The 24434-nt window shown below is 53.8% G+C and overlaps 1 protein-coding gene across 5 annotated transcripts in view; it reads left to right on the top strand.

The window, feature by feature from the left end:
* Positions 1-24014, top strand: part of IGSF3 (immunoglobulin superfamily member 3) — a 93074-nt gene extending 69060 nt beyond the window's left edge. For 4 of the 5 annotated variants that reach the window (XM_053915535.1, XM_053915536.1, XM_071220129.1 and 1 more), the window contains 4 exons: positions 9577-9987; positions 13795-14202; positions 18512-18979; positions 20929-24014. In XM_053915535.1, coding sequence (XP_053771510.1) covers positions 9577-9987; positions 13795-14202; positions 18512-18979; positions 20929-21179 — 1538 coding nt within the window. In that variant the 3' untranslated portion in view covers positions 21180-24014. The remainder of the gene's footprint in view (positions 1-9576; positions 9988-13794; positions 14203-18511; positions 18980-20928) is intronic. The other variant, XR_011650712.1, reaches the window with a different exon arrangement.
* The last annotated feature ends 420 nt before the right edge of the window (positions 24015-24434 follow it).

Genomic DNA, 24434 nt, shown 5'->3' with positions numbered 1-24434 from the left:
CGGCCCTCAAGGTCAGCGTTGTGAGTGGTGGCACCTGTCACATGGCTCTGCAGCCCTAGAAGACAAAGGAAGCGCCGATCCCAGGACCTTGCCTGACATTACCTTTTTTGCAAAAATCCCTAACATGTGGTTGTTTCTGTGGCTCCTTGGAATCTAAGACTGGAGCTTGTCCGGAAGAATAAGGAATTAATTTATCGAAGGTTCGAGTTACTTCGATCCTGATCAATCAGTGGCATACTGAAAGGTGAGAGACAGAGATGCGTTCAGTGCCTCGTGGGCGCCAGGCTCTGTGCTTTTGGGGGTTATGTTTTCTCTTTCAACTCATCGGCCCGTGAAGTGACGGAGATGTTTGCATTTCCACTGTGGTCTTCCCAGGAGGACACTGAGGCCCCCCGTTGCTTAGCGACCTTGACGGCCGCAAGCCAGCTTGGTAGGTGGGGACCTGGCCCAGGACCCGAGGTTGGAGCCCAGGTCTCTCAGACATCCCCGTATCTCCATTTCCCATTGTCCCCTTGTATTGCCTCCTGCGTAGAAAAGGCAGCTGGAGAGTGAGGACCTGCTCTGTGTGTCTGTGAGGACTGTCTGTGTCAGTGTGGCTTACGCCGAGTCGGCTGCTTCGTGTCTTCGCTGTAAAGAAAAGATCTGCAGTGCCGTCGTGCCGGGCAGCTCGTTAGGAGGCCTGCGCCCAGAGGTGCCCAGTAATGCACTTGCGCTGAGGCCGCGCCCTCCGGGGAGGGGCTGCGGCACTGGGAGAGTGCTTCCCTTAAGTGTTACTGTCTCTCCTTTATTAAATATTGATGCTTTAGCACTTAATATTTTCCAAAGAGCTTCATGTTCGTTGTTGCTGTTTCCCACACACTCTGGTTGGTACAGGAGCTTTTATTTGGGGGACGCAGGAGTGGAAGAATACCCGGGCTGGGCTGGCGCTGTGCCCGGGCTGTGTTGGACGCAAGGTGTGTGTAATCTCCCTTCATCTTCCCCGCGGGCCTGGGAGGAGGGCGTTGCTTTGCTGTTTTGTAAATGGAGTGACTCGGGCTCAGGAGGTTCTGGCTTGCTGAAGTCGGAAAAATACTGAGTGGGACGTTGGGATTTGAAGGCGGGTGCGCCTTATTAAAAAGCAGTTGAGGATTTTGACCCTTCTTAAGGCCACGTCATCAAAAATTATTCCTCTGCATCCATTACCAATCTCATTGACAGAAGAGGTCACTCTTCTTCAATTTTTTAAAAATTTATTGATTTCAAAGAGAAGGAGAAAGGGAGAGAAACATTGATTTGCTGTTCCCCTTATTGATGCATCATCCACCGATTGATTCTTGGATGTGCCCTGACTGGGGATCCAGTCCGCCGCTGCGGTGCACCCAGCCGGGGCAGGAGGTCGCTCTTCGTAGGTGACTGATGTGAGGACTCCGAGCCCTTAATAGTAACGGCAGCAGCAGTGATGCTTGTTCAGCATTTCCCGTGTGTCCATCGCGATCCCAAATGCTGTGCGTGTAAGAACTCACTTAGTTCTCACTCATCCATGCAGTGCGTGGGGGCGGGGACTGTCACACCCATTTTAGGGATGGGGACACTGACAGAAAGGTTAAATAAATTATCCGATGAGCCACAGGAAGAGGCAGAGGCGAGAGTCAGAGCCAGACAGCAGTCTGGCTCCAGAGTCCAAGCTCTTAATTTTATCAGACAATATTATGGTATTTGCTAGACAGTTATTTTTTTTCCCTCGGGAAGCTCCTTTGGTACCATGTACTTTTCTTCAATTTCTACTCTGTCTGGCTTACCATCCCTCACTTCCTGATCTCCTTTAGCAAATACTTAAATTTGTTTTTTGAAGTTGGGGTCGCGAGGTACCCATAGAGGTTCCTCAAAACACAGTTTGACAACAGGGTAGGAGTTTAATCTGTGCCGCCTCTAACTGCACCACTTCTAATTTCTGCCACAAGATGGCTCTAAGACTTGCGGACACTGGAGCTCAAAACCAGGGCTGGCTTCTCTTCTTTCTCCTCTGGCTTCTCTTCTTTCTCCTCTCCCTCTACACTTTGCCCCTCAAAACATGGCTTCTTGTCCCTCCTCTGGTGTCTTCCATGGGACAGTCCCCCACTACCTGTCCTGCACCCCATTTTTAGAATATTTTGCTGAATATTCTCATTCTAACAGAACCAAATAGAAACGGAGGACTGCCGGCTCACTGGCCCATTCATCTGCCTCCCACTGCTGCTGTCACCAGCTCCCCAGGAGGCCCTGTGTGGTCTGTGCCCCAGGCCAGCCCTGGCCAGAGCCATCTGCTGACTTGACCGCATTGCAGGTCTTCCATTCATCAAACTCTCTGGCTGGATGGCACCATCCATCTGTTGCGGATGCATTATCGACCATTTTCCGTGCGTGCTTCCCAGTCGGTGTGCACGCCCCCAAGGAAGCCTTCAAGAGACACCATCAGTCCCATTCTGCTGTGGCTCCGGCTCAGCCTTACTCCCGTGGATGGCAGAGTGTGACCCCCAGGGGCATTTAGGCAAGATTTTAAGCCAGTTCAACATACTCAGTTCTTAGTTCTTAGTGGTTTTCTCTTTGAATTTTGAAGCATCACTTTGCTTCCTTCTCATTTTCGGTAGCACCGAAACACCGTCCGAGTACATATCCCTAAATGCAGAAGCGGTGGGGACATGTTTGCACCCACGCCTTGGCCTGGCCATTAAATGTTGCACAGGAAAATTGGCAAAGCAATAAACGAGCCTCTAGGAGGACAGCCTCCGGTCTAGAAAGCCAGCTTGTCAGGCGATGTATTCTGCTGGGATTTCACTGATGGGCAGTCAGGATGGATATTTAATGCCCCCTGGATGCTTCCAAGTCTGTTTTCTCCAGTTTCTGAGTGCTGACCTAGCGCATGGGGAGTGCTGAGGCCTTTTCTTTGACTTCTGTGAGTCCAGGGCATGTGACAGTGGCCCTCCTTGTCACACGGTCTAGTAGGTGACAAGCTGCCTCAGCCTTCAGCGGGATTAGCCCCAGCTTTCTTTCGGGAAAACCTGGGGTTCTTCTTCTACCCAAGTGCATGTGGATTCTGCCTGCTGGGCGCTCAGAGGTGGAGGGGCATGAGGCCAAGAGCCCTAGAGGAGCCCCAGCCTCCTGCCACCCTCGGGCCTCAGGGTCATGGTGAGTCCAGGCATACCTGTTTGGGGTCAATGAGCTGGGGTCCTCGCTGGCTGCAGACAGGTAAGGCAGACAGGGCATGACCAGGTTACTCCTAATAACCTGTTTCTACTTCCAAACTTTTGTTTCTTTGTCCTTGCTTCTTCCCCCAGTGCCTTCCGCAAGCATGTTTGAGCGCCTACTGTGTGCCGGTTTCCCTGCTGGGCGCTGCGGCTGCAGCGGCGGGTGTGACACAGGTCTGCCTCGTGGGCTGTCCTGGGAAGAGAAGTGCAGGGAAGAGTTCCAGGGGGGCAGTGGAGCCAGCCTCGTGTGCGGGCCGTAGGCCTGCATGAGGAATGGGCTTGTGTGGGGGTGGGCACAGGGAAGGAGCGGAGTGTGCATAGAGAACATGCAGCCTGCTTGTTTTGACAAGCAGGGGTCCTCCCCAGGCGGTGGCCAAGGGCCAGGGGACCCCCGTTTGGTCTGGGAAGCACGCAGGTTCACCGTAGGTGAAGGTGAAAAGCAGGGACAGATCAGCCGGTGTTTGCATCCCACTCTGCCACCTATTGGTGGTGTGGCCTTGGGCAGGTGTTTTTTATAAAACTGGTGCTAGTGATACTTCATAGGACTGGTGAAAACCAAATGGTTAGTACTTATGAAGTGTTTAGAATACTGCTCAGCACTTAGGGTTATATCAGTTTGTTAAATATGAATATTCTAAACTGAGCAATTAGGACTTTTATCATACTTAAATTATACACTCCTTTTAATAACAATTTGCAATAGTCCCTTTACTACTCTAAAATGAAATTCGTAGACAGTTTAACATTTCTACTCACATAACCTTTACAAATTGTTACAATGTGCTAATTGTGGCATAAAAAAGAGGAAAGCGGTTCACGATAAAATAATGACAGATGTTAACCTGTCGGGGATGCACATTAGGAGGCGCCGGACTGAGGGGGCAGCAGCTGGGCAGAGGCGCTGCCTGTCTGTCCCTATGTCACCGATCACACCAGGGACGTCACAGACTGCACCAGGGACATCACAGACCGCGCCAGGGACGTCCCAGACCGCATCACCGACCGCATCAGCCATGCCTCCCCAGGCAGGGCAGCCCTTCGGTTTGTGAAATCCTGAGCAACTCTTGGGACCGTGCTGCACAACGCAGAGAGAGCCCTCCCTTGATCTACCTGACATGTGTTAAAACGATGCCCAAAAAGCTCATTGTATTGATAGTAAAGTGGAAGCAGGTCCTAGGCACAGAGCCAGAGCCCTGCTCTGAACCCCTGTGAATGCCACTGGAAAGGGAGGCAGCGCACGAAGCAGAGGGTTGCTGCATGGAGTCATCTCAGAGGTGGGTTTGCATCGATGCTGGCCCTGGTCCACGGCGTTCCTGGTGACAGAAGACTGCGCACACAGGCGGGCTCTCAGCTGGGAGTGGCAGGTTCCTATTCGCAGCTTCCGAAGCTCCCCCAGGTGGAGGCTGAGGCTGGAGGCCCGAACACTCTTATTCAGGCCAAGTGTAAGGTCTGAAAAAGAGATCACTAGGGCCTTAAATAGGGCGTGATCGTGGGGAGAAAGAAGAGCAGGGGGTGGAGGGCAGTGCTAAGGATGCAGGACTGTAAGTCCCCAGGTGACAGAGGTGCTGCAGGGACAGGGAGGGCTCCCTGAGAGGCACAGGCGGTCGGGATCTGGAACGCACCCTGGGCCCCTTGCAGTCTGGCCAGGGTGTGCCTTCCTAACTTCATCTACTGCTCGAGGCCACTTGCTGTACCCCGAATGTGGTGCACAGAGAAGGGCTCACCTTGGCTCACCTGTTCCCTCTCTCTAGGGTGCCCTTGCAGATTCCTCCTCCGCCTGGGGACCACCTACTCAATTTGTTTTCAGGGCCTTGGCTCAGATGTCACATACTTTTTGAAAAGGTCTCTCCCTCCTATCACAACCGGGAAATGCCTTCCCTTTACATTCCCATACCTCCCAGAAAAGATTAATCACATACTTACTCAGTCATTCACTTATTAAATTGATTAGCAGGTAATTGGGTCACAGTCTCTGCCCTTCAGATGCGTGTTACTTAGTAGGAAAGAGAAGGCCTTCGGAAAAGCACCGTCACGAGTAAATCGGTGACTAACAGGCGCTGGCGAGGGGGAACGGAGCCCTGCACGCTGTCTGCGAGGTTGTGCGTCTGTGCAGGCAGTGTGGAGACCCCTCAGAAAATGTAGGGCCACCGTTGGGTCCAGCAGCCCCCCTTCTGGGTATTCATCCAGAGAACACGAAAACACTCACCTGTGTCCCTGTGTTCATTGCGTTGTTATTTACAGGAGCCAAGGTAGAAAAGCAGCCGAAGTGCCCACTGAGAGGTGGATGGAGTGAAGGAGATGGGGTCCATATGTGCTCGGCCAATGTGACTCAGCCATACGAAAGAATGAAATCTTGCCATTTGCAACAGCATGGATGGACCTAGAGAGTATCATGCTAAGTGACATGTCATAAGTCAGACAGGGAAAGACAGATACTGTTGATGTCACTTATATGTGTAACCTTAAAAAAAAAAGTATCAACAGAATAAAACAGAAGCATGTATAGATATAAAGAACAAGCTGATGGTTGTCAAAGGGGAGTGGTGCATAGGAATACAGAAAAGAATTTAAAAATTAAAATTAAAAATTTTTTCAGAGTGGGGAAAAGAACATTGCCTCAGGGCAAAATGGTGCTCAATTGTACTTCTTTGCTTTGAGATGTGGGGACGTCGGGATAAGCTTGGATAAGGACAGGGCCCAGCCCGGGCCAGGAGATGCGGTGACCCCGGGAGAAAGGTAGACACTAAGTTGAGACAGGTGAAAGGAGCCCCGCTCAGTCCGTCCCCTCTCCCTTGGGCCCGCTCCTTCACCTGTGGGGCTCCCAGACTCCTCCCTGGCACACCCATGCCTGAGCAGGAGGAGACAGGTATGAAGGCACCAGATGGGAAGAAGTGAACTTCAGCATCGGGCAGCGTGTCACAGCTCCGGCAGGGCTAGGGGCACCCCTTACTGACAGAGGAAGTGCGTTGTGAGTGAGCCACAGGGCAGCCTCTGCCCGGTGGGGAGTCCCCTGAGGAAGCAGCTGCTCTGCTCGGCTGCAAGTTCCCCCTGACGTCTCACCTTCAGCCCACTGGTCCCTACGGTGACAGAGACGCAGAACCCACTGTTCTCCATGTTCCCTGGGGAGGCCCGGGGAGGAGACTCCAGCTGCAGACGGAAAGGGCCCTTTCCTCCAACGGGTCAGCAGGGCCCGGGAGTGGTGAGGCTGTGCTCCCCGGAGAGGCCCCAGCCCAGCCTCTCTGCCCTTCTTCTGCCTGGTCCTCCCCCTGCTCCACAGTGGGGGATTAGTCAAGCCTCAGTCCTCAGCTCTTTTCCCTTCACCTCTAACTGTAAAGCCTCCGTGAGTCCATTCACTCACCACAACCACATCCAAGGTTGCTCAGGCGTCCAAGTGCACATGAGTCACCTGGGGATCTTGTGCAACGAAAGGCAGATGCTCGTTCAGGGGATCTGAATGGGGCGCCTCCTAGTCTGTGTTTCTAAGAGCTCCCCAGGGTCAGCAGTGCTTCCCACAGGCGCTGCAGGTCTGTGGACAGCAGTTTTAGTAGGGAGTGGGCCACTCACACTTGACAGGTCTCAGTCAAATGGTGGGCTTCGAACATGGGACTGAGGCCAGAAACCGAAAAGAAGTGGGCACAGTAAGAGTGTTGCGTGTCCGAATATACCAGGCTCTGATCTCTTTGTGGAGACTGTTGCCTGTCGTGGGCACGCACTTGTGTGATACAAGGTAGACACTAGGATTATTCGCACCTTGCAGAAGGAAATACCTGTGGGCCTTAAGGGGGCTGGGCTCCCCTAGGGGAAGGAAGGTGGCGCAGACTGGCCGCACACCACCCGGGGCAGCGCTGGGCAGGACGCGCGAGTGCTTCCTGATCCATCACGGGGCCTGCAGTCTCGTCTGGGCTTTGAGAAGGGTCCTCCTTGACCTTGAGGCGTGGGAGGAAATTCAAAGTGTGGACTAGGAGCTGACCCCTCGCCCACCCGCCAGGCATGCTCCGGATTTCAAAAATGCCTCTCTTTCAGGCTTTCCAACACTTCACAATATTTTGACAGGAGAAGGAAAATAAAAATGGAAATGCTTTGAAACATTTCCTTGGATTCTTGTCCTCAGACCATGTGACCAAATTGAAGTTTAGTCATAGGGTTCCAGTTTAACATATGCAGTTACTATAGCAATTGTGGTTTCCCTAGTAACGGTTGCAAAAATAATCTGGCCCCAATTAATAATACATTTTAAAGCTTTTTCTGCCCTACACGGAACAACCTAGTTTTTTTGGCCCAGGACCAGACAATTCAGGTGGTGTCATTTGCACTGATAGAGATATTTGCATGCAGTGAATTGGCTTGGAAGGGAATGAAAGGGGGCGGTGGTTTCAAGCATTGTAGGAACCCTGACGGGCAGGCTGATGGGAATTGAGTTTCCAGAGCTCGGGAGCTTACTGGTAAACCCCACCCTCGACCCCAGTGTGCCCTGGAGGCCTCTGTGTTTCAAGAAGGGCTGAGGCAGGAGACGGGGCTGGTTCACAGAAAAGATGAATCAAGCGGGCAGGGCGTGGGGTGTGGGGATTCTTTCATGTGGGTGCCGGCTGCGTCCTCGGAGTCTAGAGAAGGTCTGTAGGTCTGTGCATTCAGCAGCCCTTCGCGAGGAGTGTCTCCTGATGTACAGGGTGTGTCCTTCACTGTGAAATGTGTCCTTGGAGTAGCTTTCTTGGTAATTGTGCTGGGATCCGGCAGTGCCTCAGCTTGCGGACTCCTCTCAGCCATTCAAAAGGTTTGTCCCAGAGTTACCAGGCTTCCCCAGTGGCGAAAGTTTCAGTTGCCTGGGCACATGGGACTCAGGCCTTGACGCTGTCTTTCCACACCAGCTGTAGGCGAGCCAGCAGCCAGCGCTGGCAGAGGAGGCCCAGGCATGACCGTGCGCTCAGTGCTCGGTCTGGGTCCGGAGACCGACCTGCAGGGGTGCGGGAGATGGGCCAGGCAGACCTGCCCTGGCCTCCCCTCCGGGCAGGCCCACACGAGGAAACCTGGCGCCCCCTCCCTGTCGGGGTCTGTGCCTGGCCCTGGGTCTCTTTCTCAGCTGGTGAGCACTTCAGTCTCGAAAAGCAAAGTGTGGAAGAGGCGTGGAGGTGGAATGATGCTTTTACTATTAGCTTCCTAAAAGGAGCTTGGAATTGTGTCTTTTTCAGTGGGGGATGCTGGGTAGAGGGAAGCAGAGCCAAGTGTAATAATGATGGAGTGGGTGTGACCTCAAATTACCTTGGTAAATGTATTTCATTAGAAGGTGGCTTGTTGCCACTTTGAAGGTGAGCTCAGCCATTAACTGGCAGGTGGGTTCCCTCCGGAGTCTGCCCTCCTGGTTTTGGAGCAGGACAGCAAGGGGAAGGGGAGGCTAGAGTTGTCTCTGTTCTGTCTCGCTGCTTGTCACTTTCTTCTCAGTCTGTTCCCCTGCCCCCACCCCAGGAAGACCACCCTAATATCCTTGAGCCGCCTGCTGACCGAGGTTCTCCTGGGGGCTGGCGTCCGCTCACCCGCTCCCTCACTTACTGAGCGAATGCTGACCGGGCACTTCCTGAAGCCCAGGCACTGTGCCTAGCCTGGGGGGTGCGGCGAGGAGAAAGGCCCCCGGGCAGGACTGTCTCCTGAGCGTCCTGAGGGGCAGGGTGGACGCACTCTAAGTAATTGCAGACCAAGCTTGACCTGTGTCCTCGGGGGGCTCACGGGCCAGCGTGGAGGAGAGACGGGGAAAGCGGCCTGAAGATACTCGGGGTGCAGACAGAGCACAGAGGAGGCGCGTGTGTGTGCCCAGTGGGAAGGGGGGAGGGATGGGGGCTACTGGCTGAGTGGAGAGAACGGTCAGAGAGGAGGTGGCAGAGGGCACAGCTAAGCGGAGACCAGAGCTCAGGGGGACACTGCGTGGGGTGGGGGGCCTGAGGAGCGAGTCCAGGGAGATGAGTTTCGACCGCTCTTGGAAGAACTTTGTGCTGTGAAGAGGAATGTTTTTTCTTTATAACCTAAAAGCAACTGGGAACCATTAAACTTTTCAAGCAGGGAACTGATGTGGGCAGATTTGTGCTTTAGCTGGGTCCCCCTGGAGGCCATGTGAGGCATGGGGAACTGGCAGGAGGCAGGGAGAGATGGTGAGGGCCTAAGCGGGGCCGGGCAAGGAGCAGACACAGGGAGGGATGTAGGGGGTAAAGCCAGCTGCATGGCTGTGCTCTCACCGAGCCGTGCTTTGGAAGAAGTCACCCCCATCCTGTCCTCTGGGAACCATGTGGGACAGAACCGGGCTGGGAGCCCGGAGGTGCGAGGTTTGGGACGGACGGTGTGTGCAGGGGTATGTGGCCATTCTGCTGACTGCTCCCTTCCTCTGCAGTGACAAAGCTGCAGGTGAGCAAATCCAAGAGGACCCTCACCCTGGTGGAGAACAGGCCCATCCAGCTGAACTGCTCAGTCAAGTCACAGACCAGCCAGAACTCCCACTTCGCCGTGCTCTGGTACGTCCACAAGCCCTCGGACGCCGACGGCAAGCTCATTCTCAAAACCACCCACAACTCCGCCTTTGAATACGGCACCTATGCCGAGGAGGAGGGCCTGAGAGCCAGGCTGCAGTTCGAGAGGCACGTGACCGGGGGCCTGTTCAGCCTCACAGTCCAGAGAGCCGAGGTCAGCGACAGTGGCAGCTACTACTGCCACGTGGAGGAGTGGCTGCTGAGCCCCAACTATGCTTGGTACAAGCTGGCAGAGGAGGTTTCGGGGCGCACGGAGGTGACGGTGAAGCAGCCAGGTAAGCACAGCAGTGCGGCCACCCCGAGCTGGCGGGTTTAGTTTAGCCGCCTGTAGGGGGTTTTGTGGGGTCCGCACTGGCCGGGGCACAGCACACAGACCCTTGCGCTCGCCTGCTGTGAGCCGCCTGCTTTGCTGTAAGGGGTCCCGGCGCTGATGGCAAACTCGCCATCCTCGACTCTGCCGTGTGAGCGGCATCTTCACCAGGGAGAGGCCCGCAGGGCGCTGTGGTCAGCAGGACGTGGCCAGGCAGGATTCTGGCGGAACCTGGCTCTCTTTCAGGTTGGCAGTTTGCACGCTGGATCTTGGGCTGGTGGCCGCTCTAAACCCAGGAGTCCTGCCTAGAGGGCGCGTTCTGCTGCCCTGCATCTGCTCCCCCCTCCTCTGTCCCCAGCCCGGGAGAGAGTGCATCCTGTCTCCAAACCAGTCACCGCTAAGACCCCCTGGGTGCAGCCTGGCAGGCAGCACGAGCCCTGTGCTGGGCCCGCAGGCGGGAGGACGCACCACACCCAGGGCTCCGCTCCGCTTGGGGCAGCAAGTCCCCCTCCCTGTAGTCTCCCTCTCGAGTGTCAGATCTGCCCCTGGAACAACCCAGGAAGGTGGCTGGGTCGCGTCCATTCCGATACAGTCGTGCACGCGTAACGATGTTTTTGTGTATGGCGGACCACACCTATGACGGGGGTCCCCCAGGGTTACAGTGGAGCTGAGTTTCCTGTAAGAAATGCAAGGATACGTGGTCGGAGGGTCTTTTTCTGTGGCAGGAGCAATTTCTGAGGGGCTTGGCATAGACCCCTCCTGCTCACAGCACCTTGGTTTTGAGTGTGCAGGTTACACCCCCATCAGCCAGCCGGCAGCCTTTTCAGCACCAAGGAGGTGCAGTGCTACCGAGTTCTCATTCCTATGGACCCGCAGGCCACCTCTCACCCCCCCTGACCCTCACTGTTAGGGTGACCCACTCCTTACCCAGCCAGTTTCTCCTCCATTTCCAACCAGTCCAGCCCACATCCCTGTTCAGGGAGCGGCACGGACAGCTTCGGGGTTCTGGTTCCGACCCTGCTGGGAGGCATCGGGGGAGGGCCTGTGGAGAGTGCTGGTGAAGCCCGCAGTCCTGCACACGCATGCCCAGGCCCTCACGCTCACTCCCCACTCGCTCCCCGGCTCACCCGGAGCAGCCTCCAGGCCTGCGAGCTCCATTCACGGTGCGTGCCTGCACAGGTGCGCTGTGTTGTCTTTCGTTCTTGCTGTCCTTTTCTGTGTTTAGACACACATACGCACCGTTGTCTTAGCGTCACCCACGGGATTAAGTGCAGTTCCTTGTGGCTGAGGTGTGTAGGAGGCTGTACCATCGAAGTGTGTAAGTGCCTCCGCGGTCAAAACCGCCTGAGGACACTTTCTCGGACTGTATCCGGTTGTTAATGACACGTGACTATGTGTGACGGGAGCTCTGTGTGCCCTGTCAGTCTCTCCTTCTCCTTGTTAACAAAGCTCTTGAACTTCTCACCTAATGTGGCCCTAAGCTCCCTCTCCATCCTCATTCCTGCCTGCTCTACAATTTGTTGTCACTGCCTGTCCTTCTGGAAGAGCAGTGGGGTGCGACATTGCCGGCCTCTGTCCCATCTCCATGGCTTTTCTTATGCCACTGTCACTGCCTGAAATGCCCCTTTCATGCTTCTCCCCTGTGTAAACCCCGTTCCTAAGATTTCACTCAGCACCACCTCCAGGAAGCCTTCCCTGATAGCTCCCGTATCACCAGCAGTTTCTTATAAAACACAGCATAATAATGTTGTGTTTGTGTTTTCTCCCCACTATACTGTAGCACTTTGAGGACAGGGATGTGTCTTTGTATCTTCAGCTACTGGCATGGCCCCTTAATAAATATTGGTTGAATAAGGAATGAATGGATGCTTTCCTTGAACACTGCAGGGCCTTTGACTGTTCTCCTAGCCTGGCATATGTCGACCACAGACACTCATTTATCTCATTCTTCCTCAGAGAGCCATTCCTAGCTCTGGTTAATAACTAAAATAGCGTTCTAGTCACTCTGCATCCCCTTTCCCATCCTGTCATAGTGCACGGCATTCTAGTCACTTCGCTTTTCACATGCAGGTAACCACGAGCGCCTCTGCCTGTTTGTACTTCCGGAAGTTCATTTATGGTCCGCTACTATGTATCACTTTTCCTCACTTTATGTATCTGTGGTCTGTCTCCTCTGCTAGACGTGAGGCTCCCAGAGTGAGCCCGGGTGCTTTGTTTTCTTCACTGTTCTTCCCCCACGACTTGTCCCCCAGGCGGCCTCAGTGAGCTTCCTGTTCAGGAAGCAAATGGAACCAGATGTAAAGTCCAGATGTGGCCTGGCCTGGGCCATGCCAAATGCAGCGTCCCCTGCTTTTCCTCGGACGTTGTATTCCTAAAACTGCCCTGCCCTCGCCGGCCTCGTGGTGACATTTCACGCTCCCCCTTCTGCCGGGGCACTGAGAAGCTCTGGTCTAAATGCATCCTGCTGGGATTTCCTGCGCCCTGTGCCCTGCCGGCAGGCCGGTCCCAGGGGGCTTTCAAACTGGGACAGTTGCCGCACCGCCCACAGATGGCTTTCAGGTTTCAGTCGCTCTCATCTGTCTCAGTTCCAATCAGGTTCCCTCCTGAGAGCACGGTCAGTGGACCCACCCCCCCGCCCCCGGCCCCTCTTAGTCATGGCCATCCTTTCTCTTTTCTCATTTGTGCCGAAACCGAGAGATTCTTGTTAGGCCCTAAATTTATCAAGGGGGTTCCCCATCTAGAAGGCGGACTTCAACCAGGCGGACGGGGGCAGTGCAGAAGGGCTAGAGGGTTCTTGTCCAAAGGCAGCGAGCGACGTCTTGTGCAGAAAACTCACTGCACTCTGCTTAAAACACCACCTTCCCCTCTTCTGTTGAGATTTTTGGTTTGTATGTTTTGTTTTGGTTTTTCCCCCTGCTTCTATACAAAAGCACAAAGAAGAAAATAATCTCTCTACCCAGGGACAACCTGTGTGTGGATGTGTGTGTGTGTGTGTCTATATTGAGGAGACAGGTTGTTTAAAATATTTTTTCTGTTGTTATTTCTTGACTTCTCATTGCAAAAGTAGTCATGTGCACTCTAAAATATTCTGGCCCTTTGGCAAGTGTGAAAAGTAAAATTGCACGGCCTTCCCCGTCCTCGGGTGTCACTCGGGACGTGCCTTCCGGGGTGCCTCCGTGCGCTTACTATTCATAGCGGTTTGATGCCCCTGGTCCAGACACGCTCATTGGGGCCTTTTATAGGATTCTGTGCCTGCCATTAGCATGTGCCAGCATTCGTGGCACTTTAGATGGGCTGAATTTTCCCACCACTGGTTCCAGCCGTGTCAGTCGTTTGTTTAAAAGCTCTCTTGGAGAGGGGCTCCCACCATCCCTTTCCTGTCCCTTCCCAGCCACCCACGCCAGTCGGCCGCCTGCGTGGGGGTCTGCTGTCTTTGGGGCGTGCAGTCGTCTTCACAAGTCGTGGAGGACGAGAGGGCGTGCTTGTCCTCTGCTAATGTGTGCATGAATAGTGGAACAACAAGTTGATGTTTCTCTCTCTCTCTAAAACCGATAACTAAAAATTTGAGAATACAAATAAGACTGAGACACTCGGACGCATGATCAAGAGCTCAGAATGTTCGGGGTGCCATGCCTGGGCAATGTTTCCGCTGATTTTGGGTGCTGCCTGCCTTCTGTATCTAGGAGGTGCCCATTCACCTCTGCTTGGAAGTGGTGTGTGCGGGTGGCTGGTGGTTGTCTTGCTGTTGACGTCTCCTGCCTTGCCCTTCCAGACAGCCGCCTGAAGCTCAGCCAAGTGCAGGGGAACCTGTCGGTCCTGGAGACGCGGCAGGTGCAGCTGGAGTGTGTGGTCCTGAACCGCACCAGCGCGGCCTCCCAGCTGGTGGTGGAGTGGTTCGTGTGGAAGCCCAACCACCCGGAGCGGGAGGCTGTGGCCCGCCTGAGCCGCGAGGCCACCTTCCACTACGGAGAGCAGGCGGCCAAAAACAACCTGAAGGGGCGCCTGCACCTGGAGAGTCCTTCCCCCGGCGTCTACCGGCTTTACATTCAGAACGTGGCGGTACAGGACAGCGGCACCTACAGCTGCCACGTGGAGGAGTGGCTGCCCAGCCCCAGTGGCGTGTGGTATAAACGGGCCGAGGACACCGCCGGGCAGACAGCTGTGACCGTCATGCGCCCAGGTGAGGGTTCATGTCCCCAGGCTGCACCCCCTCCACTGTTGCCCTTGTGAGAATAATATTTTATGCATTGCATAGTTAGTTTGTTAATGAATACATTGTCTGCAGTCAAATATATGCACGCTTACTGTTTGCATTTTCATTCAGTATTGCCCCCAATGTTTTCCCCTAGTGAATGGAAAATTGCACATCTGGTTTGGCCTCAGGTAATTCTTTCTCTGAACTAGAATAACATGTGTTAATTAATGATTGCACAGTGTAGACTGTCTTTCTCTGGAAGAACACACTGAGACCCAGACAGGTGGTGGGTATGCAGTAGCCATGTGGTTCAAAAAAATCGAGCTTACGGGTTTTCAGTGGGAAACAATCGTGGAAAAAGATGCAGTATATGGCGCCTTCGCTGTCGCACATCCTGGCAGTGGCCTTGGCCTTGTCTGGCCTTCACTATCCGTCGCTGACGTGCCTGAACACACACGACGACTAGGTGTGATTACTGTGACACAGTTAAACTCGCAGTCAAAGTGACGAGGTGCCAGACTCCTGGGTCCTCTGCCCACCACGCCATCATCCGTCCACGTGTCCACGTCCGCGCAGAAATTCACTCGCCCTGGAGGACCCGGGCAGAAGTGGTTTGCGGCCCGTGTCTCTGTGAATGCTTTGCCTTGTTGTCTGAGCGCCCGAAGGTCCCTGCGTGCGCGGTTGGAGGCCGTCGTGGTGGTTCTGTGTCTGAGCGGAGCAGCTTTTCCGTCGGGACACCGAGGCTCCACGGTAGTGCTGGCCCCACACATCACGGAACGCACCGGAGATGAATATACCCTTTGCAACAAGGAAGGGGTGTTCCTCCCTCCCTCAGTGTCTTCACTATTGGTAGGGAAATCACCTCGACTCTGAGTTCCTCATTTGCCATGAACTTTTTTTGTTTTCTCTTTGCAACCTTGCCTAGAAACTGCTGCTCTTCTTTCCCCAAAGGTAAAATTGTAGACATGTGGCAGCTGAACACGCCTCTCATCCCCCAGCTCCCGCCCTTTTTGCAGGTCACTATGCTGGGGCCCCAGGTGAAGGGGGAGGAGACATACGTTTATGCGGTGGCAGCTGCATCCCAGCCATAGGTGGGATGTGACTTACCTTCCTACCTCACAACCACCCTGCCTGGTCCGTGTCTTCCCCGAGAGAACTGAAACCTGAAGGGTAATGCCACACAGCTGGTAAAAGCAGCTTGGAGCGGCACCCGTCTCCCTCCTGCCACAGCATGGGCTCCCAACACGGCCCTTAAAGCTGTAGCCCTGCGTCTCCTGGGCAGCCAAATGAGCGGCCTGGATCACCAGCCTGCCTGCCTGCCTGCCTTCCCGAGTGCAGGCAGTGCCACCCAGCCACAGGGGTTTGTGCTGAGACACGCGCCGGCGGGTGATCGCGGCGCCGTGCGGACATCCCGGAGCGCACTGATGCGCGCTGAGGCTGCGGGGCCCAGCCCGTTGCTGCCAGGCTGCGAGCTTGTGTAGCGTGTTCTGTGCAGAACAGCACAGGGTTAAATCAAGCACAAGAGAAGATGGTACAACCAACAGACACAGTAAATATGACGAGATGGACGAGGTGTAATACCGCACACGGTTTTACAGCAGACTTTTTTATTATAAGTGGGAAAAGTACACTGTAACGTAACGATAAAGAACTCCGGCATGTTAAACACACAAACTACGACACAGTCGTTTATTGTCACCACCAAGCACCGCGTGCCGCACAGCACTGCATGCGCGGCACTTTTGTGCGACTGGCAACACAGCTGGCTTGTTTGCACCAGCAGCGCCACGCACACGACCTCACGGTGTCGCCAGGCGGTGGGAATGTCCCAGCTCCCTTGGAGCCTTGTGGAACCCCCGTCAGCTTTGTGACCCGTCACTGACCGAAGCTGTTAATGTGGCGCATCGCTGTGTACGAGCTGAGCATGCCGGTCGCAGAACATTCGGGACACAGAAAAGTGGAGTTGTTGAACAGAAACATCATCTGTAATCTCACTAGCGTTCCGGGACCGCCATTGCTACTGGTTGCATGACATTCGTTGCATGGCTGTACTTTTCCGAGGTGTAAGTTAGACGTGTAGAAGATTGGAAAGAATGTAACTCTGGGAGTTGTGTTATGTAGAAGATTGGAAATAATGTAACTCTGAGGTTGTGTTAAGAGTCACCGAGCATCGCTTAAGGTTGACCATAGTATGAAACATGAAATGCAGGGCTCCTGCCTCAGTGACACTGGAGCTGAGTACATTTGTGGTTGCATTTGGCTCCACACTGGGGGAAGAGAGGAAACCACGGTCATCAGACGACCGGGAGTCCATGGTCAAGGTGACGCCATGGGAGCAGGCAGCATAGCATAGGGGAGGGGCGGAGAGGAACCCCTGCTGGGGCTTCCACCTGGAGAAGGAGAGAGCAGTAATGTGTGACAAGGAGATGGCTGGCCTGTTCTAGAAGGAGGCAGACACAGGGAGTCAAGGTGGTAGAAAGGCGTGTTCAGGGGAGGGTGGTTGAATGAAGGTGGAGGTTAATTCCATTCAAAAACCTTGTATTGCGTCACTAATGTAGACAAGGCCCTTGAAGGGGCAGGACAGCGTGTGAGCGGTGAGACAAGAAGAAACGAGGAGAGGAGGTGGGCAGCGCCACTCGGAGGGAATTGACCTCCTGCTACAGTGGGTCCCTTCCATGGCCCTTCTGAAGGCCACCTCCTTTGACACAGTGGCCAGTTGCTAGGGGGATACTGTGCTGGACTCTGGAGGAAAAAGCACCCTAGACTGCCCCTTGCTTTGCAATATTTCTCTCTGTGGCTTTGGGGTCACATGTTGGCTGTGCTTTCTGGAAGAACCAGCCAGTGAGTGAGGGACTTTGAGTCGCCTGTGGACTGATTTCATATTCTGCATCCTGCCGTTTCCTACCTGCCCCACACGCCCCCCCCCCTCCGCAGGCAGAGCTGGGGTGGCACGTGGTGCCCGCAGCAGTTCCTAAGCCCCTGTGCACCAGCTGTGCCCACCGAGATTCCAGATGGGCCGCAGGGGCGTCCAGGGGCTTGGCGGGACCCCACAAAAGCAGTGGGGACCCAGCTTTGTGTTCACCTTTGTGCGATGTGAAGCCAATTCATTGAAAGCCCAGGGACGTACTTGGGAAACTTCCCGATTTGGGCCTCATCCGAGTAGGATCCAATTTGGTATCTGACGCTACGCTGGCATTTTTCACAAGCATCCGTTGCACAGACAGCCTTTTAGGAGCTAGGGAGTGAGTTGTTTGCACAGAACCTTCCCCAGTAAGCCGTTAAAAAAAAAAAAAAGAAAGCAAAATAAAGAAACAGATTACGGCCTGGCTGAATGTGTCTGTGAGCAGCGACTCACCTGCGCGGGCCCCTCTCCCGGGCTGTTCCGTGTCTGCCCCTCTGTCGGGAAGGCACTGCCCGGGGCCTCCTCCTCCGGGGCGGCTGGAGCCTGTGCTCTGGAGTCGAGGTTTGGCTTCAGTCCTCCCAGTGTGTTTACTGCTTTGGGTGACACAGGCAATGTGCACACAGTTTGAACGCAAAGCTGCTGGAAGGGTGAATTTGTTTCCCAGGGCTGCCGTAACAAATCGGCATGAACTTTGGTAGCTGTAAACCACAGAAATTCATTCCCTCACAGCTCTGGCAGCTCCATGTCTGAGATCCAGGTGTCACGGGGTGAGGCTCCCCTGATGTTTCTGGGGAAGGGTCCTTCCTGGCCTCTTCAGCCCCGCGTGGCCCCATGCGCCCCCTGGTGTGTAGCTGCATCGCTCCAGCCTCTGCTGCCATCTTCACCCGTCCTCTGTGTGTGTCCCATGTGTCCTCTCCTCTTCTGACAAGGACGCCAGTCATTGGATTTAGGGCTCGTTTTAACTTAATTACATCTGCACGGATCCTATTTCCAGTCAAGGCCACAGGCTGAGGTGCCAGGTGGGTGTGAATTTTAGGGGACGCATTCAACCACTACAAGGGTTCAGAGAGCAAATGTGTCCTCCCCTGCCCAGATTCCCACAGGCAGCCACGTGACCAGCCCCTTGTGAATTCTTCCACGGATAACTCGTGCGGATACAAACCTCTGCAGGCAGTGAGGCACAGCACACACAGGCAGCGTTCTGTACTCTGAGAGTTTCTCTCGAATCTTCTCCAGCTCTCTGCACGCAGTACAACCCCATTCCCTTCAGCAGGTGCACAGCGGTCTGTTGTGTGGCCATTACTATAATGTGTTTAGTGATGGACGTTGAGTTTCTCTTGAGCAAAGAAATTAACACAGCCTCTCCTCCTTTCTTCATCCTCGTCCCCACAGAGGCCGCCCTGCAGGTGGACACGCTGGTCCCCAACGCCACGGTGTCTGAGAAGGCAGCGTTCCAGCTGGACTGCAGCATCGTGTCTCGCTCGAGCCAGGACTCCCACTTTGCTGTGACCTGGTATTCCCTGAGGACTAAGGCTGGGGAGAAAGCGGGCAGCCCTGGCCTGGAAGAACAGGAAGACGAGGAGGACGAAGAGGAGGAAGAGGACCCGGCAGAGCGGATGGTTCTGCTGAGCGTAGGCCCAGATGCTGTGTTTGGCCCAGAGGGCAGCCCCTGGGAGGGCAGGCTTCGCTTCCAGAGGCTGTCTGCCCTGCTGTTCAGGCTCACGGTGCTGCAGGCAAGCACCCAAGACACGGGCAACTACTCCTGCCGCGTGGAGGAGTGGCTGCCCAGCCCGCAGAAGGAGTGGTACCAGCTGACGGAGGGGGAGTCAGCCCCCATCGGCATCCAAGTGCTGGACACGGGTGAGTTTTCCGGTTCGATTGCAACTGCCTGGAAGATAAAAGCCACAGCTCGATTATGGATTAATGAGCTGCATTCTCAGCTGTCATGGGTGGTTAGGGTCTGCACACCAGTCCGTGGCACTGAGCCCTGGTTGCTCGTGCAAAACTGGGGCCACAGGTCAGAGTGACGGCTCACCGTGTAGTCTCTTTCATAAACTTGTGCTCCCCCAGGTTCTGTTTTAGTGAGATTCCCTTGTATAAGGACAATGTATTGTTGATGTTACTTTGTTACTCTTTAGAGTATCCAACCTCTTCTCTCTTTAGCAAATTAGCAAGTGTTTCAGACTTGTAAGGGGAAGTATTTTTAAAAATGAAGCCCAGGGACCTCCTTAGACCCGGGCAGCAGCCTGGCCTCCGGGAGCCTGCATGTTCTCTGTGAAATAAGGCTGCTGGGCCAGCCCTGTGTTCTGTGAAGCTTAATAAATACAAACGTCCGCAGTGGGAAGAGAGAATGTGATCTAAACACCGTCCCTTATGCTTTTAGACAGAGGGTCATTAAGTCATTCTTTCTTTTTCTCAAGTTCCAAGGTCATTTTTATTTTGGAGGGTGACTTGGAGGCTTAGGTGCATGTTGCAGGGTTGGTTGGGAAGATCAGCCTAGCAAGGCAGGGGGGCTACGAGGCATCTGGGAGAGCTTAGCGGCGGCCCTGTTCACCAGAGCTCAGGGTTTCCGCTGGACTAGGGGCTGCATGAGCAGAGACTGGAGGAGGTCGTTGCCAACCTGAATCGCTTGTTCTAACAAGGCACCCTTTCTGTTGGCCTTCTGTCCAAACATAGAATATGTCAGACTAAAACAGGTGTTTGTGAGAGTGGAATGGGCCTATATTGCTGAAATAAAAATGTTGCTTGAAATTTCTACTTCTTTTTGTTCAAAACATTTTACCAGTTAAATTTGACTGAGTTTTTGAGTTTTATCAGTTTTTCTTTTCTTTGATTACCTCCTGTTTATTCGGCAGAACCATATGAAATTGAGGTTTTGTGGGTCAAAAGTGGTTGACTGTCAGCAATTTCATATCCTTTGGAAATCTGACAAGTGGAAGTGTAGAAGTGTATGTTAAATTTTCTTAATGGTGATGAACAACAGCTAAGAAGTAGAAAGGAAGGAAGAAAAGACCTAAATCCTCTTCAGACCCCCCAACCCTCTACTTACCCAGTGTCCAAAAGGCTAAGGGAAAGCTCTTAGACCACATTTTATCTGCCCACTGTGGACGTTCGTATGTAATAAGCTTCACAGAACACAGAGACCATCCAGCAGCCTCATTTTACAGAGGAAATGCAGGCTCGCAGAGGCCGGGATCCTGCTGGATCCCCTACGTCATAGAGCATCCTCCACTGGGTCGGGGGCACCATGCGTCATCCTGGCCCGTATGCAGGAGTAACCAGCTCTGCGTAGGGGCAGACACACTGTGGACATTTGTGAATGGTCCATGTGACATTGTAATTGGTAATGTTAATCAAGCGAGCATCATTTCTCGTAAAACTGCTCTCAGAAGTCGGTGGGGCGAGAACAGGTTACCATCCCAAAGAAGAACGTTTGGCGCAGACCTAAGTCAAAGGGACAAGTAAAATAGAACCAGGCAGGAGGCTCAGGCTGAACTAGAGTCAGCTTCTACCCCATCCTAGATGTAGTCAAGTTCACCATCAATAAACCATGTTTGATTATGTGTCTTTCCAAGCAGTGCCCCTGACTCTCAGTGGGAAACGGAAGCCTTGCTTTGTTCGGAAGAGGGGCTCTTTTGAGCACGAGAACTGGAGGGTCCACCCTGTCATTGGTGGCAGTAGGGGGAAGACAGGGTGGGCGTGCACCCCGCCAAGTGGCTTCCATTGGGTTGCGTGAGGTCTTCGGGAGCAAAGGCTTACAGTCCAGGTTCTCAGCCCTCCCTGTCTTGTCGCCCCCACGGTCCCTTCAGGTTCCTCCCTGCAGTCTGCCATCTGCTCCAACGACGCGCTCTTCTACTTCGTCTTCTTCTACCCGTTCCCCATCTTCGGCATCCTCGTCATCACCATCCTGCTGGTGCGCTTCAAGAGCCGGAGCTCCGGCAAGAACTCGGACGGGAAGAACGGGGTGCCGCTGCTGTGGATCAAAGAGCCGCACCTCAACTATTCCCCCACTTGCCTGGAGCCGCCTGTCCTCAGCATCCACCCAGGAGCCATAGACTGAGGCCCCCAGGGGACGCCCGCCACCTGGAACGGCGGTGCTCCCACGCTGCCTCTCACTCTGTGATGGGACAGCGGACGGCCCCCACCTCTGGCGTGCCCTCCCGGAGCACTCAGACTCGAGTCGCGTCCACAGTCCCCGACCAGTCACGGAGGCAGACTGCCGCCTCCAGGTGGCAGTCCTGGTGGGCCAGCGGTTTCCAAGCAGGTGTCCTCGCCCTGCGGCGTTAGCTCTCGTTTTTGTTCCGGGTAACGTAGTGAGTAGCTCCAGGTGCCATGTCTACTCACTGGGAGTGACAGGCCATTACAGGGGTTCTCATTCTTTGTGATGGACTCTCTTTAAATCCCTGTGGTTTACCTTTTTTGGATTCTGTAATGTCGTGGACATCTTTCTCTTATGTACAACGGATGAGAAAAGGAAGGACGGACTTCCTAGCGCCAAGGAATCTCTTCCAAGACCTTTTGTTTTTGCACACTTGGAAACGCCACCCATGGAGCAGAATACACCCAGATGTTTTTACTTTCTTCATGAGACTTGAAAATTATGTGAAGTGTGGGCCCAATTTGTATCTTATCTTTTCCCTCAGCTGGAGTTGTTGGAACCACTTTGTAGTCAAGATGAAAGCCTTGAATTTTTTTTTCTTTAAAGAACTTTGTATGTACTAGCGAAATCCTGCATAAGCCCATTAGGAGTAGATGGTGCCCAGCCAGCCTATCTGCCAGGGAGGCAAAAATAGGATTCCTCCCAACCTTGCCAAAAAATAAGAAAGCTTTTTTGGAGAACAAGTCAATGGCTCCAGACAGCTCACACTTTGCAAAGTGGGCAGAGGGCTCCTTTCCGCAGCTCCTGACTTGCAGATTGATCAAAGCCAGTGATGAGTGAAGGCAGGAAGGCTGGTTGTCAGCTTGGTCTGTCCCGTGAGGACAGGCTCTCACCGGTAACTGACCGGGTGGGCTTCTGTTGTAAGGTGCTATGCCAGACACTTAGGGGGAGGTGGCCAGTGAGCCTGGGGAGGGGACAGTGCCCAGCTGAACACACGGGCCCAAGCAGCCGTCACACACTTGACAGAGGGCTCCAGGGACTGTGGCAGCTCAGCTCCTTGAAGAGTGGACAGTCAGTGGTGGGAGGGGGTTCCCAGAGCCTGATGTTGGAGAGCAGGCGGCAGTAACTGCCCCCTGGAGTTGTGAAGACTAGGTTTTTCTTCTTCTTTTCAGTTAGATTTTCCTCAAAGAGATGGATGTCTTCCCTCCTCGCCATTTACCTCACCCTGCTTCTCATCGCTATACCAGCATCCAGGGGAGGCCCCCGTGCAGCCCTCAGAAACCCTCCGCCTCCCCAGTCTCAGCAGAAAGTAGCACATGTCTTTGTCTGTGGGTTTTGTACCCTTCCCACTCTCAGATCTCGTTTGCGGTTTTAGGTGATTGGGTAGTTCATTGTTATGGTGGCTTTTTATTCAAATGCCCCTTAAAGTCCAACAAAGGCCAGCGTCACCTTGTTACTTTACATGCCTGGGCCAGACGCTCGCTCCCTGAAAGCGGCATCAGCTCTAGTGATCGTTCACTCCACAAAGACATTTTTTTGCCCTGGTTTTCCCACATTTGCCGGCCAGCGTGCCATCTCCCTTTATGAGCTTTATCTTGAATTCTGGGGGAGTTTTCCAGTTTGGAAAACACCGGCAGGGCTCTGGGCACTGAGTGTGATCAGAGAGATCGCTGTGAGACCCTGTTCTGATACGGAACAGACGCCGGGGAGGTGGTGGGTTTCCCTGGGCTGTGTGGGTGCTGATCCTGACCGGGGCCTGCGGGTGCAGGTGCTGTGGGTGCTCAGCAGGTGCCTTGCTTGCTGCAGCACAGCCGAAGGGAAGCAAGGTGCGTGCTCAGCCGTTTTCACACACACCTGCCCTCCTTTCCTGGCAGGTACACCAGGGCTCTGCTTGGGAGTGTCGGCACTGCCACCTGAATCCCGTCCCCTCCCTTGCGCATTGTCGTTTATTGTGCCGCGTGGATGCTGCCGAAGTGGAAGAAGCGGCCATTTGCCCTGTTTCCTCACGTCAGGGGTGTGGGCTTTCAGTGGAAGTTGCTGACCGCTGATTTATAGACTGAGTCAACGAGGGCAGAAGGCTTGTTCTTCCGTCAGGTGGAAAGCTGCCAGAGCGCCGTCGGGGACTGGGATGTGCACCTAAGACTTGAGTTTGAATTGGCTCAAAACTGCAGAAAGGTAACTGCCACACGTAATTAAGTAGGTGAAGCAGTTGCAGGAAATTTGAAAGAAAAGAAACCGAAGACAGTATTTTAATAGTTGTTTTTTTTTTCTGTGTATTTTCTCTGGGGTTTGGGGATACCGTCAAAGGGCGAGCTTTTCCAGCTTTCTACAAAAAGCCCCAGGACCTCCCTTCTTGGGCCATGTCTATGGAGATGTGGTGTCAGATGAATGGTGATAGCGCCCTCCAGTGGCTGGGAGACTTCACTGCGCATTCCAGGTGGGAGCTGAGAGGCCAAGAGAGAGACTGCCACCTACTCTCTTGGCTCGTCTCCTCTATGATGTTGCATTAATGAAACCTACACTGTGCTAGGCCCAGCCCAGGACACGGATATGACCACACCGTCTTTCACCAGGGTGTTACAGTAGCAAGTTTTCATACTCTTGTCAAACAATGGTTTCTCTGCGTTAACTGTTGAAGAAGAAAGAGGAGGGTTAAGAAAACTACCCATGCATGATGTAGAGAGCTGTTGATTTTTTGTTTGTTTGTTTGTTTTTAAAGGAAAACTATTTGTAAGATGTTGCACTAAAACGTTTTATATACACTTCAGATACCTGTAGTAAATTATGTTGAAAATATGGCTGTTGACATTTTCTGGAGTCCACGTCCTCCCTTCTCCTCACCTGGTCAGCACTCTCCTCCATGACTGCCCCGGGGCACAGTGGGTTCTGCCCCCCACATCGACCTGCTGGGCCCAGCCGCAGCTTTGTCATGCGTTGCCCAGAGCCCAAAAGGTGCCTTTCTGCAAATGATTTAAAAACGAAACAGAAAAACAAAAACAGCTTTCCCGAGACACTTAACTGCCATCTGCTGAAAACATATCATAATAAATATACAGACCCGCCCGCCTGTCCAGGCTGTGCCGTGCGACACAGCACACCTGGAGGCCTGGAGGCAGGTTCAGAGTGTAGCGCTCATAACCTCTGGCTTTCTTCGCAGGGTGGGGAGGGAGGGAAGGAAGTGGGCAGAAGGGGTAAGAGGAGACTGGTGGAGAAGGG

The sequence above is a fragment of the Desmodus rotundus genome, chromosome 12, assembly GCF_022682495.2.
Source record: "Desmodus rotundus isolate HL8 chromosome 12, HLdesRot8A.1, whole genome shotgun sequence".
NCBI lineage: Eukaryota > Metazoa > Chordata > Mammalia > Chiroptera > Phyllostomidae > Desmodus > Desmodus rotundus.
The sequence above is the reverse complement of the archived record's forward strand: the minus strand, read 5'-3'. Positions and strand labels throughout refer to the sequence as shown.